Here is a 16,759-nt window from a genome sequence, read left to right as displayed (position 1 = left end):
AATAAAGTTATCTTTATATATTTGTTGTCACTTATTAAGCATCCTAAGTATGTCATTTTTTGTGGTCCACTTAAAGGATTGCTGTAGATCGTGAGTTATTTATTTTCTTTTTCCTATTGCCATATTTTTTATCCTGAGATTTTTTAGTATTCTGAAAATAGTTTTAGCAAAGGGAGCATTGAGTTTTCAATATTGGTCAGGTATATCAGGAGAGAATTTGCAAATAAGTTTGGTTTATAATCCTGTTTACCAATACGGATACCTGTTAGAGTTAGACAGGGACCAAATGTTTCTGCAATTGGAACAATTGCCAGTGCATACAGGAAGGGAGAACAGGGACACCCCTGTCTTGTGCCCCTTTCTAAAGTTTTATTTGTGCATATTTTAGGACATGTATAAAACATTTTTTTACAATGTATTATTTCATCTGGAAAGTTGAAAGCTTCCAAAGTTTTGAATAGAAAAGGCCATTTAAGGCGGTCAAAAGCCTTCTCGGATTCAACAGCCATTATTGATAAATCTATATCTTGTTTTTTGTGTATTGTATTAAATTTAAACATGTTCTTATATTTTTTTGTAAGTATCAAACCCTGTTTGATTGATCTTTGTTATTATTTTGTCACAATTGATTAAACTTGTGGATTTATAATGAGCAGGGGATCCTCCAGATTTTCCTGGTTTTAATATAACTGAAATAACTGTTTGATACATGGAATTAGGATGTACAGCATTGAGTGACGTGTGTTGTCATTTGTGTAAATAAGGGGGCTACTTTGTCCCAAAATGTTGAATAGAATTCTATAGGAAAAGCATCCATACCTGGTGCTTTTCTCCGCACTAACGTTTTAACAGTATCTAATATTGATCTTTAGGTGACCTCTGTTTTTAGTGATACATTTTTGTCTGCTGATAACTGCTTCAAATTAGTTGAGTCTAAGAAGGCTGTAGGATCAGTCCAACAATTCAGATTTGTATAGATTTTCATATAAATCTTTTAAACATTGTTGTTTCTAATTACCGCTTTTGTAACTTTATCTATTAAAATTATAACTGGTTTAGCATGTATTCATTTTGTGAAAGCTGCAATATATTTAACAGATTTATTTGCCATTACGTAGTATGCTTTATTTGAGTTTAACCTGTAGTTGTTGGTTCTCAAATGCAAAAGATCGTATTCCTGATTAAGTTCCGAAATGTTATTTTCTTCTTTCCCTTATCAAGATTTTTTACGCGCTTTTTCTAAGATGGTGATTTATTTTTCTTTCATTTTAATTTCAAAACCAAGTTGAATTTTTACTGAGTATGAGATTATGATCCCCCTAACGTATGCCTTAAAGGTATCCCAAATTACTTTTCATTTACGTATATAATACATGTGCTCTGTTCATTCTATAAATTCTGTCGCTATATGTATTTTCTATTGGTGTAATGATCCGATATGACTATATCATTACTTTTTTAATCCAGTAAATAGTTGAGCGCATTTCAGAAAAAAATCTTGAATCGTTTTTTTACTTTGAGAAAAAAAGGAATAGTCTTTTGTAGTTGGGAATAAATCTCCAGGTGTCCTGTAAAATATGTGTAGAGATGAACATGTTCAGCCTCTTTGGAGGCGCCCTAAATTAGACTTTTATTATTAATATGTCTGTTAATCTTATCGAATGTATAATTTAGGTCCCCTGCTAAAATAATAGTTCCTGTTTGGATTTAATCTAAGATAGCTTGCTTTCTATCTAAAATCAGCAGATTTGTCGCTGGTGGAATATAAAATGAAATCAATGTGCAATTTTCACCATGTAAGGTACAATTCATCATTAGAAAATGGCCTTCACGGTCCTTGTGCTGGGATATAACGGAAAATGGTGTATTCTTATTTATCATGATGCCTACACCTCTGCTATTACTACAGTAGGTGGCAGCATAGGCCTCTCCAACCCAGCTCCACTTTAAATGTTCAATTTCTATTTTATTTTTTAAAATGTAACTCTAGCTAGAAAACCACATCTGCTGACAATATCTCTTTAAAATGTTCAAGAAACATATGTTATTTTACTCATCATGGAGCGCGTGCACATTCCATGTGATAAGTTGGATTTTGTTGGTCTTTACTTGTGTAGAATCAAAGTTAACCTTATCTGTTCCGTCTATCATTGAAGAACCAAGTAAAACATTTTAGCAGACATGACATATGAAGGCGTTGGGCATTCCATATAATGGGAGCATCACAGTATAAATACATAGTTATGGTATACATTACATACATAGAGAGTGTGTTATGGTATACATTACATACATAGAGAGTGTGTTATGGTATACATTACATACATAGAGAGTGTGTTATGGTATACATTACATACATAGAGAGTGTGTTATGGTATACATTACATACATAGAGAGTGTGGGCATGTGGGCCGAGCAGACATATTTATATATTTTTTAAATAAAAAGCAAAGTACGTCTTTGTACTTGAGGCGCCATGCTTCAGTTCTACACGTCACCGTTACCACGGCAACACAAAACCCACTTCCTGTAGTGGCACATGGTCGTTGGACGTGATCAGGTGACACAACACCCCTGGTGTCACGCACCGCTGTGGCCATTACGGTCTAGAGTGAGCCTGTAGAGGACTCATATCCCACAACACTGCCATACAGACATCACAGAGAATGAAACCCACATACAATTCTATGAAACGATCTCTCTGAAATGGATCTGGGCTGGTATAATGGCGGTCTTGATTGAGCCCTGAGCAGACTGCTCCAGTAAAGGAGGCACACAGAGGAGACCACACTTAGCTCCCCAAGTCTCTGATAGCCAAATTAACTCCCGTAGATGAGCTGTGACAGCTGCGATAGCAGAGTGCCGCTAGGATAATGAGCAGTGGAGGTGACATAAGGTGTGACTGAGTGAGGGAGGCAGGGGAAAAGAGAGGCACAGATCCTGTAATGGAAGCTCTAACCCCACGCCTCGTTTCCCATTTCACAGACGGCATATACAGTAGACCAGGTGTGTGCGTTTCCCTGTGCTACTAGTTTCATACTTTCTTTCAGTGTCGTATCTCCCCCAATCACGTTCGCTCCTCTTGTAATCAGCAAGCGCCAGACAGACACGAATACGCACTCACACTCCTGCTTTGCGCACCTTAGCTGAGCTCTGTTAGTGGGTCAAAGTGTCGAATGGAAGAAACACATGATCCAACCCCAGCACTGATTCCATTTCACAGCTCGGTGTGCGCAGACACAGACAAGCACATGTAGACATGTGTGTGTGTGTGTGTGTACGTGTATGTCTGTGACATTAATTATAAACACTGGTGATTTTACTAATTAATTCATTTCCACGACATCAAAGCTCCCTTTAGAGCAAGGGAGCGCTCCACAGCAGTAACCACACACACACACACACACACACAACACTGACAAACATGCTCATCAGGACGGGAGGGAGGAGATTAGAGGTCCTCTTTTCTTTGTGAATTAATGTCAAGAGAGGAGCCTACTGCTCCAGATCAGCCAGCTTTAACATTCAGCTAGGGTGAGTGAGACAGCGTTCGAGAGAGAGAGAGTTTATAAATGCATGTAAATATGCGTGTGTCTGTTTCGCTGGGTTTGCATTGGCGCCATTCCTTCTGCGTTTCTTCTGTGGGAGGCAAAGTGCTTCCAGTTCAGAGGTCATTAAAGCTGGAATCCGCAGCAGTGAAACTGCCATGTCCATTAGGTTGATGGAGTAGGGCTGTGGAGTAGGAAGAAAAAGCCCCTAGACACAGAGGTAGGGTTTCTCCCATTATGGTCAGGGTTAGGGTTTGGAGAGCTGATTCTAGGTGATTTCAGATCTCTGGCTGGAGCCATTGTAGACAACAACAAGAGTAAACTGACACGCGCTCTAGTAGATTGTGTCGGAGAGTACAGGCAAACTGTGGCTTTCCTATATTTGCATGTCTGTTTTTCATATTCAAACGTTAGTGAGTGACAGGGTGGTTTTCCTGTACTGAGAGACAGTTGCTACCGCACGGTATCGTTCTTACAGTTTATGGGGAATTGGAAACTTTGGGTCGTGGTTTAAGACTGGGTCCTTTGTTTATGGGGCACAACAATCTCCACTCTGGCCTTCCAAAGTCCCCAACACACAACAGTCTCCACCCTGGCAACCCAAACTCCAAACAGACAGACACAGGGCTGGGGCTGAATTATTTAATGATGGTGCTCTTTCCAAACCAGAGAGCAGAGGCACTGCAGGTATTGAGATCACACTGACAAAGGCCTGTGTGTAAGTGTCTGTGTGTGTCTGTGTAAGTGTGTGTGTGTGTGTCTGTGTAAGTGTGTGTGTCTGTGTAAGTGTGTTTGCAAAACAACAGCATCTCTATGCCCTCTGTCCTAATCAGCAAACGTTTGCTTCCTACACCTCCTTGTGTGTGTGTGTGTGTGTGTGAGAGAGCGAGAGAGAAGGTCATGTAGCCCGTTAAAAGCCTTAAGAACAATCTCCCAGTGGAGGTGTGAGAGTGGTGTGGGGGTGTTTTCTGCATAAACATGTAGTACATATTATTCTGTAACTTTACACCGACACAGTTGCAGTCCAATGTTATACAACTGCTCACTATTTACATGAACAGACAGACAAGCTCCAAAAACGGCATCACCACTGCTCTGCAACATTAAAAGTGTGTGCGCGCACGCTCCTGTGGAGTTCTGATCTCAAAGCAGAATCAGTGAGATCCGCCGTTGCTATGGTTACATTGACCAGCTGAATTATGCTAAGCGAAAAGAAAAAACGTGGAAGAGCGAGAATGACAGCTATAGCAAAACTCATACTGCACAACGGATGTGTGTAACTATTTAACTAACTTCCCTGTTTCTACGGAAACAGCGACAGGCGAGGGCTGTCGATGAACCCATTACCATATTGCTGCTATGCAGTCCTTTGCGTTTTAAGCCATGAAGAACTGTCCTAGAGGGGCTCCTACAAGGAAGGCTGCATGGATAGCTGATCGAATGCAGGCACACCTCTCTGTCTCACACACACACACACACTAAAACACAAACGGTCACACTTTCTTTGGATAGTCCGGATAGTCTATCTGAAGACCCTCTACAGATGGTCAACCAAATGCTTGCCAAGATTACGGTTAGGGATAAGGGTTAGAGCTAGAGATAGTTGAAATGTTACTGATAGTCTGTAGAGCCTCTACCGATGGACCATCCACATAGTGTTACCACACACACTTACTCAACGCTTCTCCTTTTTCAGGCATAAAAAATGGACACAACATGAAGCGAAACATACCCCTCCTCCCCTCCCTCCATCTTTAAAAAATAATAATCTCTGTCGTACCTTAACCAGCTTTGGGGGCTGGCGGAAGAAGGAACTCTTTGCGGTGAAGAAGGCGACGTCTTCGCCCTCCTCGTCCAGACTGCAGTAGCCGCTGCTCATGCTGTTGCTGCCCGTCATTTAAGGGCTTCAATTTGAGTCCTCGGCTGCCTATAAACACCCAGCAGAGGAGCAGGAGGAAACCTGATGGTCCCCGAGGGGGAAATACTCTGTCTGGAGAGGCATTCAGCCACACTCACTGTTCACAACGCTCACAGTCCCAGAGCCCTTCACATCCACGATGCATCCACAGTCAGTCACCTCAGTAGGTCAGTATAGGGACACGCGTACGGCTCACAGTCCAAGTGGCGCCTCTCGATTCCAAACATCCACTGCCAGTCCTCCACAGTCTTGTGTCTGTAGGTACCCAGATAAGCTTGGGCTCCAGAATCAGGGGTGAGGTCAGCTCAGATTCGGGTCCTATCAGTGCTCCTCGTGTCACCGGAGAGGCTTCAGGAAATCCGAGAGCGCGAGTAGAGACGTGTCACTTCCTCCTGTCGTGTGTGCTCTGACCCCGATATCACACACACACTGTGCACACACGTTGGTGTCACAGAGTCAGTTAACCCTGCTCACCTGAATGCCTCACACACACACACACACACACACACACACACACACACACACACACACATACACACACTTCCCCTTCAACCCCCTCCTGCCCTGCAGCTGTGTGTGTTGATCAGCTAATAAGAACTGTGAATGGGTGCACACACACACACATTACTTCAGCAGGGTACTGCTGCTTACCCATTCAGACACACGCTCACATCAATTACTCTGACAGGCTCTCTCCCACACACACACACTCCGGTAACTGTAGTTCAGGTCAGTGGCTCCAGACTGCAGTGGGCCTGTGCTGTATGGCTGTGTGAGTGTAGTCCTTGGTTCTTGGGGAAGAGACCCAGGCTGCTGCAGGCTTCTGACATTCAGCGGTTTCTCCTCTCTTCTCCTCTCTTCTTCTCAGACTCACGGACTAACAGAGAATCCTACGCGCTGCACCTCCCACTCGCTCTCTCTCCTTTTGTGTTCGTTTTGCTCTCTCTCTTCCTCTCTCTCTCTCTTCCTCTCTCTCTCTCACAGCCTTGCTCAACCATCTGTGGTTGAGTCTTATCTGCCAACGAGTTTTCTGCAGAGCTACAAAAACACCCTCCCCCCCATTCTCTCTCTTCCTGCAAGCAACGGCACCCAGCTCAGCCCAGCCACATCCTCTGAGAGAGAGAGAGAGAGAGGGAGAGAGAGAGAGACAGAGAGATGCGGCCTCGCAGCTCATAACACCTGATATGCATGAGCAGGAAGCCACTCAGTAACATGGCCGCTGTGCTCTGCCTTAGCGCTACCAATGCTGCATGAGAGAAACCTCCAGATTTATAAAGACCCGGAGAAGAGCAGAGAACTGATCATCTTACTGCATTATACATACACTCTTATCAACATGCTCAGAAACACAGCGGAACCAAGTACAGGTCCGACTGCTTGAGTTCTTGTACCTCTTATAGAATATTAGCTCAACATTATTGTGGAGTTCCTGTACCTAAATATAAAACAGTACCAGCACCCAAAATGAGTACTGGTACCCATTTAATTCCAAGTCAAGCACTGGTGATGATCAAGAACGGGAATCTCAGAGAACCTTATGAGGTCTAGTTCCATAAAGAGGAATTGAAAACATGGGTACGATTGTCTGTTGGTTTTAGGAGAAACCAAGCGTGGAGGTCACGTGATCGTCCCCCAGGGGTCAGTGATGAAGATGACCTCTAACCTTTCGTTGACCCCTGACCTGTCCCCTCTGCCCTCTGGCCCTGGTCTTGACCATATGAACAGGGTCCAGCTAATGCCCCTGTCAAAATAGAGATGGACTACCAAATAATAGTGTGTGTATATGTACGGTGTGTGTACGTGTGTGTGCGCCGGTGTGTACGAGTACGTGCATGTGTGTGTGCGTCTAAGTCAGAGAACAATATCTAGCTATGGTCTTTCTCTAAATCACAACCAACTCAAGGCATACAGCAGGTTATTCATTAAAACATTAGATTCTCAGACAGCTGTTCAGGTGGACTCTGTCAGTCTGTCAAAGAGAGGGAGGCTGTTCCATCAGAGGAGACATATCCTCCATTAAAGAGATGGAGCCTGTCCATCTCCTCAAGCCATCCCCCCTGTCAGAGGTTGATTAGATTCTGAAAGATTGTTGGGAGAGCTGTCTGTCTCTCGCCAGTGGTAATCACAGACAAACAGAGAGCTGTCTCTCTCTCTCCAGTGCTAACCACAGACAGGCAGAGAGCTGCCTGCCTCTCTCCAGGTCAGTATCAGCTGACGACAGATTAGTCTACCAGCAGAGACAGCCGTCAACCCCATTACCATCATCACTGTGGAGGGAGAAGGATGGGGACATAGCGAGACAGATGGGGACAGTGGGTGGTAGGGAGGTTGAGAGGAGCTCATTGACAGACCACACCCCCATCCCATCTCAGCCCCTCCCAAACCCCTATCTTTTCCAGAGTCGATAAAGCCCAGCCAACCCTTACTAGGCTCCAGTCTGACTCAATGAAACACAATGAGTGTTTGGCGAAAAGGGGGATCGATCTCTGCTGGTGTAAGCACAAAAGAGAAAGAGAAAGCGAGAGGGAGAGGAAAAGAGAGAGAGAGAGAGACAGAGTATAGAGTTGACGAGGGAGAAGGGCCTTGAGATGTGACCGGTCATCTCTCATCGGGTCTCTGGTGCAGCAATAGTGTACCCATTTCAGCCTCTGAGTCAGACTGGAGGCCAAGACACCCTCAGCCTTCACACCAGACAAGAGTTTAACATGACTCCAGGTTACAGAGATAATCAACTGGCCCTCCACTGCAGCCCTCAGCTCTAACACATAGGTCCTTGTCACTGTACACCCTCTCACTGTAGCACATTACACTTATAATCCACGAGCACCACACTTGGATAAGGATTTTTTTCCCTCTAGCAAGGTCACCCTATCGACGTTCTGTCACGCTATTTCTCTCATTCTCTCACTCCTACACGTGGCGTGTGTGGAAGCAGATTACATTGTGTGTGTGTGTGTGGGTCTGTGTCTGTGTGTGTGTGTGTGTGTGATCCATGGTAGCAGTGTGGTATTTGGCCTCTAGGCATGGCTACACAATTGTAAGCGTACTCGTTACACACCGATAGAGATGTGTACTGTGTGTGTGTTATCTGTCTCACTCTAGGCAGTGCCTGAGTGTGTGGGCTTTGAGAGCAGAGGTGCCAGTATCACAACAGAAACACGCAGGTCCACATTTACACCTGCTCACACAGACACCCCCAGTTAAAAGGTCAGATATTAATTTGATAGAGAGATACAGTTATACTTCATGTGCGTGAACACCTGAAAATATTTAGGACCTCGATAGCTAAAACCAGCAAGATCCGAGTCTGCTAACACGAAAGCAGGATTGCGAGAAAGCCTCTTCTGGTGTCTGTGTGAGTGTGTGTGCATGTCTTGTGTTTGGGTGCATGTGTGTGTGCTTCCATGTCGTAGGCAGTGTGGGCAGACAAACATCTAACGCATCTGTGCTCACAGAGGCCAAGAACAGTTAGAGGTCTTATTAAATTACTAGAGGGACTATGTCATAAACCCTCAAAGTTCCATAATGGCAGCCATCTTGGTCAGGGAGAAATCCAAAACTAGCCTTGTTGGAATGAATGGCAGTAGAGGCATAGGGAACACATTTCCTGCCTTTACTTTTGCAGGAAAATAAAAAATGGAAGGCGCGTTATGCATCAGAAATTGTGTAATGGAATTATGGTTATTTGAGTGTGTCTCTCTGTATGCTGATGTCTCAACACACGTCCGCTACGACAGCGACTGAAATGACTGCAACCCTTAACCAAGGGCTGCAGTTGGTTTCAGAGTGGGTGGCAAGGAATAAGTTATAGCCCTAACTATTTCTAAAAACTAAAAGCATTGTATTTGGGACCAATCACTCACTAAACCTCAACTCAACTAAATCTTGTAATGAGTCATGTGGAAATCGAGCAGGTCGAGGAGACTAAAGTAACCCTGGATTGTAAAACTGTCACGGTCAAAACATACTGACACCACAGTAGCTAAGATGGGGGACGTCTGTCCATCACAAAGCCCTCTTAACAGCACTGTCAACAAGGCGGGTCCCGTAAGCACCCGTTTTGTTGCACCTGGACGACCGTTCAGTAGAGGGACGTAGGGAAAAGTACCGTTGGCTCAGAACAGGGCAGCACGGCTGGCCCTTGGATGTACACAGAGAGCTAACGTTAATGATACGCATGTCAATCTGTCCTGGCTCAAACTGGAGGAGAGATTGACATCATGATGAATTGTACTTATGAGAGGTGTTGACATGTTGAATGTACTGAGCTGTCTGTTTGAACTACTGGCACACAGCTCGGACACCCATGCATACTAGAGGTCGACCTCTAATGCCTACCCCACAAGACACTCCACAAAAGGTCTCTTCACAGTCCCCAAGTCTAGTACATACTATGGGGGGCGCACAGTACTACATGGAGCCATGACAACATGGAACTCTATTCCACATCAAGAAACTGATGCAAACAGTAAAATTAGACTTTAAAAAAAAAACAGATAAAAATACACCTTATGGAACAGCGGGGACTGTGAAGCAACACAAACATAGGTACAGACGCACACACACACACACACACACACACACACACACACACACACACAAATGTAGATATGTGGTGGAGTAGGGGTCTGAAGGCACACAGTGTGTTGTGAAATCTGGGAATGTATTGTAATGTTTTTTAAATTGCACAACTGCCTTAATGTTGCTGGACCCCAGGAAGAGTAGCTGCTGCCTTGAGGATCCTTAATAAATACAAAGAGTAAAGTATCGTCAGAACTCCTATCATTACAGTTCATGCTGGTTCATGCTGTGGACTGACTATGTTGCTGTGAATGTTGGTATAGTGGCAGTTCATTGGAAAAACGGAGTCGCCATTCCTCCAAAACTGGCTGGTTAGCTACCTTCTTCCCATTCATTGTTGTACACAATATCTTCTGATCACAGCACTGGCAAACCATGGGTATCCAACTCCCTGACCAACATGGCTGACCTTTGGACCGCCATAAGAAGGTTCATGTCCATTCTAGTATTATAATTATATGGCAACAATTTAACCAGGAGTATAGCCCTAATCATCTGACCAAGAGCCTTCATCACGTGACCAACAGCCACTATAATACACACTGTTAGCTAAAGCAGCTTGCTTGCTAAAGCAGTGTCTGTCTACCAAAGAGAGGCTATATAAAACACAAAGAGCATACACACGCTGAGAGACTGACACAATGCGCACAGCAACACACACACAGTAGATGAGTTCTGTGACAGTTCCGACAGAAGGCCGGGCATGTTTGGAGGCGCTCGAGGGGGGGGGGGGGGGGGGGGGGGGGGTGCTCTGCTCCCAGACTAACAGAGACAGCACAGCCAGGCGTAAGGCTAAAGCTACGCTAGGCTAATGACTGAGCATATACAGACCCCTAGGCAGAAAGACTGGGGTCTGAGGATATGAGGACTGCCACTACCACTGTTTACCGCCCTTAGAGAGGGGGTAGGAGGGGAAGCAGGAGGGGAAGGGGAGAGTAGGGGGAAGGAGTAGACTGCAGAAGGGGAGAGTTGAGATACAGATGTGAGAGGCGTGAAATATGTTCTCAGAGAACATCTGGTCTCCAAATCATCCGATAAATGAATGAATAAGTGAATGAGGGAGCGAGATGAGAGGGTGAGGAAGAGAGAGAGAGAGAGACAGCGAGAGAGACGCCCCACAGAGCCCCAGGACAGCAACACAATTAGACCCAACCAAATCATGACAAAACAAAAAGATAATTACTTGGCACATTGGAAAGAATTAACACAAAAACAGAGCAAACTAGAACGCTATTTGGCCCTAAACAGAGAGTACACAGTGGCAGAATACCTGACCACTGTGACTGAACAAATCTTAAGGAAAGCTTTGACTATGTACAGACTCAGTGAGCATAGCCTTGCTATTGAGAAAGGCCGCAGTAGGCAGACATGGCTCTTAAGAGAAGACAGGCTATGTGCTCACTGCCCACAAAATGAGGTGGAAACTGAGCTGCACTTCCTAACCTCCTGTCCAACGTATGACCATATTAGAGATACATATTTCCCTCAGATTACACAGATCCACAAAGAATTCGAAAACAAATCCAATTTTGATAAACTCCCATATTTACTGGGTGAAATTCCACAGTGTGCCATTACAGCAGCAAGATTTGTGACCTGTTGCCACAAGAAAAGGGCAACCAGTGAAGAACAAACACGATTGTAAATACAAAAATGTATTTTCCCTTGTGTACTTTAACCATTTGTACATTGATACAACACTGTATATGTGTATGTATATATATATACAGTGCCTTGCGAAAGTATTCGGCCCCCTTGAACTTTGCGACCTTTTGCCACATTTCAGGCTTCAAACATAAAGATATAAAACTGTATTTTTTTGTGAAGAATCAACAACAAGTGGGACACAGTCATGAAGTGGAACGACATTTATTGGATATTTCAAACTTTTTTAACAAATCAAAAACTGAAAAATTGGGCGTGCAAAATTATTCAGCCCTTTTACTTTCAGTGCAGCAAACTCTCCAGAAGTTCAGTGAGGATCTCTGAATGATCCAATGTTGACCTAAATGACTACTGATGATAAATACAATCCACCTGTGTGTAATCAAGTCTCCGTATAAATGCACCTACACTGTGATAGTCTCAGAGGTCCGTTAAAAGCGCGGAGAGCATCATGAAGAACAAGGAACACACCAGGCAGGTCCGAGATACTGTTGTGAAGAAGTTTAAAGCCGGATTTGGATACAAAAAAGATTTCCCAAGCTTTAAACATCCCAAGGAGCACTGTGCAAGCGATAATATTGAAATGGAAGGAGTATCAGACCACTGCAAATCTACCAAGACCTGGCCATCCCTCTAAACTTTCAGCTCATACAAGAAGACTGATCAGCCAAGAGGCCCATGATCACTCTGGATGAACTGCAGAGATCTACAGCTGAGGTGGGAGACTCTGTCCATAGGACAACAATCAGTTGTATATTGCACAAATCTGGCCTTTATGGAAGAGTGGCAAGAAGAAAGCCATTTCTTAAAGATATCCATAAAAAGTGTTGTTTAAAGTTTGCCACAAGCCACCTGGGAGACACACCAAACATGTGGAAGAAGGTGCTCTGGTCAGATGAAACCAAAATTGAACTTTTTGGCAACAATGCAAAACGTTATGTTTGGCGTAAAAGCAACACAGCTCATCACCCTGAACACACCATCCCCACTGTCAAACATGGTGGTGGCAGCATCATGGTTTGGGCCTGCTTTTCTTCAGCAGGGACAGGGAAGATGGTTAAAATTGATAGGAAGATGGATGGAGCCAAATACAGGACCATTCTGGAAGAAAACCTGATGGAGTCTGCAAAAGACCTGAGACTGGGACGGAGATTTGTCTTCCAACAAGACAATGATCCAAAACATAAAGCAAAATCTACAATGGAATGGTTCAAAAATAAACATATCCAGGTGTTAGAATGGCCAAGTCAAAGTCCAGACCTGAATCCAATCGAGAATCTGTGGAAAGAACTGAAAACTGCTGTTCACAAATGCTCTCCATCCAACCTCACTGAGCTCGAGCTGTTTTGCAAGGAGGAATGGGAAAAAATGTCAGTCTCTCGATGTGCAAAACTGATAGAGACATACCCCAAGCGACTTACAGCTGTAATCGCAGCAAAAGGTGGCGCTACAAAGTATTAACTTAAGGGGGCTGAATAATTTTGCACGCCCAATTTTTCAGTTTTTGATTTGTTAAAAAAGTTTGAAATATCCAATAAATGTCGTTCCACTTCATGATTGTGTCCCACTTGTTGTTGATTCTTCACAAAAAAATACAGTTTTATATCTTTATGTTTGAAGCCTGAAATGTGGCAAAAGGTCGCAAAGTTCAAGGGGGCCGAATACTTTCGCAAGGCACTGTATATATATATATATATATATATATATATATATATATATATATAAATAATATGACATGTGTAATGTCTTTATTGTTTAGAAACTTTTGTGTAATGTTTACTGTTAATATACAAAAGTGAAATAAACAATAAAAATTATCTACCGCACTTGCTTTGGCAATGTTAACACGTTTCCCATGCCAATAAAGCCCCTTGAATTGAGAGAGAGAGAGAGAGAGAGAGAGAGAGAGAGAGAGACAGACACAGAGAGAAGAGAGACAGAGACACAGAGACACAGAGAGAGGGGGGGGGGGGTCAGAAAGTGTGATGAAGAAAGCAGGGCCTCATGGGGATTCCTATTAGTTACATAACAACCTGAGACTCAACAAAATGAATCCAGTGAAAATCCCATCCCATCCCAAACACTAAAACACTAACCCCATCGGCGAGAGAGCAACCGCCAGTATGAGAGACATACTGTGGGGCAAAAAAGTATTTAGTCAGCCACCAATTGTGCAAGTTCTCCCACTTAAAAAGATGAGAGGCCTGTACTTTTCATCATAGGTACACTTCAACTATGACAGACAAAATTAGAATTAAAAAAATCCTGAAAATCACATTGTAGGATTTTTTTATGAATTTATTTGCAAATTATGGTGGAAAATAAGTATTTGGTCAATAACAAAAGTTTATCTCAATACTTTGTTATATACCCTTTATTGGCAATGACAGAGGTCAAACGTTTTCTGTAAGTCTTCACAAGGTTTTCACACACTGTTGCTGGTATTTTGGCCCATTCCTCCATGCAGATCTCCTCTAGAGCAGTGATGTTTTGGGGCTGTTGCTGGGCAACATGGACTTTCAACTCCCTCCAAAGATTTTCTATGGGGTTGGGATCTGGAGACTGGCCAGGCCACTCCAGGACCTTGAAATGCTTCTTACGAAGCCACTCCTTTGCTGCCCGGGCGGTGTGTTTGGGATCATTGTCATGCTGAAAGACCCAGCCATGTTTCATCTTCAATGCCCTTGCTAATGGAAGGAGGTTTTTACTCAAAATCTCACAATACATGGCCCCATTCATTCTTTCCTTTACACGGATCAGTCGTCCTGGTCCCTTTGCAGAAAAACAGCCCCAAAGCATGATGTTTCCACCCCCATGCTTCACAGTGTGTTCTTTGGATGCAACTCAGCATTCTTTGTCCTCCAAACACGACAAGTTGAGTTTTTACCAAAAAGTTATATTTTGGTTTCATCTGACCATATGACATTCTCCCAATCTTCTTCTGGATCATCCAAATGCTCTCTAGCAAACTTCAGACGGGCCTGGACATGTACTGGCTTAAGCAGGGGGGTTTGAGTCCCTGGCGGCGTAGTGTGTTACTGATGGTAGGCTTTGTTACTTTGGTCCCAGCTCTCTGCAGGTCATTCACTAGGTCCCCTCGTGTGGTTCTGGGATTTTTGCTCACCGTTCTTGTGATCATTTTGACCCCACGGGGTGAGATCTTGCGTGGAGCCCCAGATCGAGGGAGATTATCAGTGGTCTTGTATGTCTTCCATTTCCTAATAATTTCTCCCACAGTTTATTTCTTCAAACCAAGCTGCTTACCTATTGCAGATTCAGTCTTCCCAGCCTGGTGCAGGTCTACAATTTTGTTTCTGGTGCCCTTTGACAGCTCGTTGGTCTTGGCCATTGTGGAGTTTGGAGTATGACTGTTTGAGGTTGTGGACAGGTGTCTTTTATACTGATAACAAGTTTAAACAGGTGCCATTAGTACAGGTAACGAGTGGAGGACAGAGGAGCCTCTTAAAGAAGAAGTTACAGGTCTGTGAGAGCCAGAAATCTTGCTTGTTTGTAGGTGACCAAATACTTATTTTCCACCATAATTTGCAAATAAATTCATTAAAAATCCTACAATGTGATTTTCTGGATTTTTTTTCTCATTGTCTGTCATAGTTGAAGTGTACCTATGATGAAAATTACAGGTCTCTCTCATCTTTTTAAGTGGTAGAACTTGCACAATTGGTGGCTGACTAAATACTTTTTTGCCCCACTGTACATAGCAGTGACGATATAGACTATAGACAAAAGGAACAAAAAGTATACCCAAACACTTTAGTCCAGCTTAAACAAAAAAGGGAATCAGGTGCTCGACTAAAACTTCAAAATGGTGACAATCCCGGAAGAATAAAGAAAAATAAGCACTCTGTTTCTTCGATGATCAGACTGGACAAACAAACAATAGTCCCACAAGCTGAGGGTCTCCTGACCACTGCGCTCACAAGAATAGTGGATCAATGAAGAAAATCTATAGTGATTGAGTGGATGTTACATCTTTGTCTCCTGTGTGTGTGTGTGTGTGTGTGTGTATGTGTGTGTGTGTGTATGTGCGTGTGTTTGGCTTTACTATCCTTGTGGGGACCAGAAGTCCTCACAAGGATAGTAAAACAAGGAAAATGCAGACAAGTGGGGACATTACACCAGTCCCCACAAGGGAAAAAGGCTTAGGTGTTAGGTTCGGTGTTACAATTTAGGGTTAGGGGTTAAGGTTACGTTTAGGTGTTAGGGTTTAGGGAAAATAGTTTTTTGAATGCTAAATCAATTGTTAGGTCCCCACAAGGATAGTAAAACAAATGTGTGTCATCAGTTCAAGTCCTTCACATCCAACAAGACCAGCAGCAGCCTGTCAAACAGCTCGTGACCTACAACTACCCCCACCACACAGTATGCACCTAATTGATTTAGCTCCATGTCCAATTTACCTTGTACTGAGGAGGCGTGGAGCAGTGTCTTCTGGGAGATGTCCTTTCCCGTGGGTTGCTGTCTCTCTGGTTGCAGTCCAGCTGGACCCGCCCGCCACACTCCTGGTGACAGGTGTAGTTGCAGTCTGACGGACACACAAACAGACCAATCAATGACTGGGTCCACACACAGGGCAACAATTAGAGAGCAGCAATGATAATGCATTGTCCTTGGAACTGAGGGGATTCTATTAATCTGGCCCAGGTGGTGTAGTTTACGCCAGATGAAAACAGATTGCATTCGTTTTGGAACTGGGCTTCAGCTAGGTGCCCTGTTCTGGCTGATGGTGAAGTTGGCTCAAAAATAAAAGTGATGTCGGCACAGGAGGTTGCTGGCACCTTAATTGGGGAGGACGGGCTCGTGTCAATGGCTGGAGCGGAATTAGTGGAATGGTATCAAATACATTCTATTGACTCTATTCCAGGGATTATTATTAGCCGTTCTCCCCTCAGCAGCCTGGCGTGGAGAGTAATGAGGAGGATTCTGTGTTCTCACATGCAAAAGGGATTGTTTTTTATTTATTTTTAATCTCTTCATCTGCCTTCCCAATGAAAACTGTTCGATATGAACAAGGCGTGACTCCCTCACC

The 16,759-nt window shown here is 43.8% G+C and overlaps 1 protein-coding gene across 5 annotated transcripts in view; it reads right to left on the bottom strand.

The window, feature by feature from the left end:
* The window catches only part of LOC110527847 (ras association domain-containing protein 5), a 52,858-nt gene that overhangs the window by 10,175 nt on the left and 25,924 nt on the right, over window positions 1-16,759 (bottom strand). For 3 of the 5 annotated variants that reach the window (XM_021609400.2, XM_021609401.2, XM_021609402.2), the window contains exon 2: window positions 16,131-16,255. In XM_021609400.2, coding sequence (XP_021465075.2) covers window positions 16,131-16,255 — 125 coding nt within the window. Of the gene's footprint in view, window positions 1-5,328; window positions 6,486-16,130; window positions 16,256-16,759 lie in introns of those variants that run through there. The other 2 variants (XM_021609403.2, XM_021609404.2) reach the window with 2 other exon arrangements.

Source organism: Oncorhynchus mykiss, chromosome 7 (genome assembly GCF_013265735.2).
Source record: "Oncorhynchus mykiss isolate Arlee chromosome 7, USDA_OmykA_1.1, whole genome shotgun sequence".
Taxonomy (NCBI): domain Eukaryota; kingdom Metazoa; phylum Chordata; class Actinopteri; order Salmoniformes; family Salmonidae; genus Oncorhynchus; species Oncorhynchus mykiss.
The sequence above is the reverse complement of the archived record's forward strand: the minus strand, read 5'-3'. Positions and strand labels throughout refer to the sequence as shown.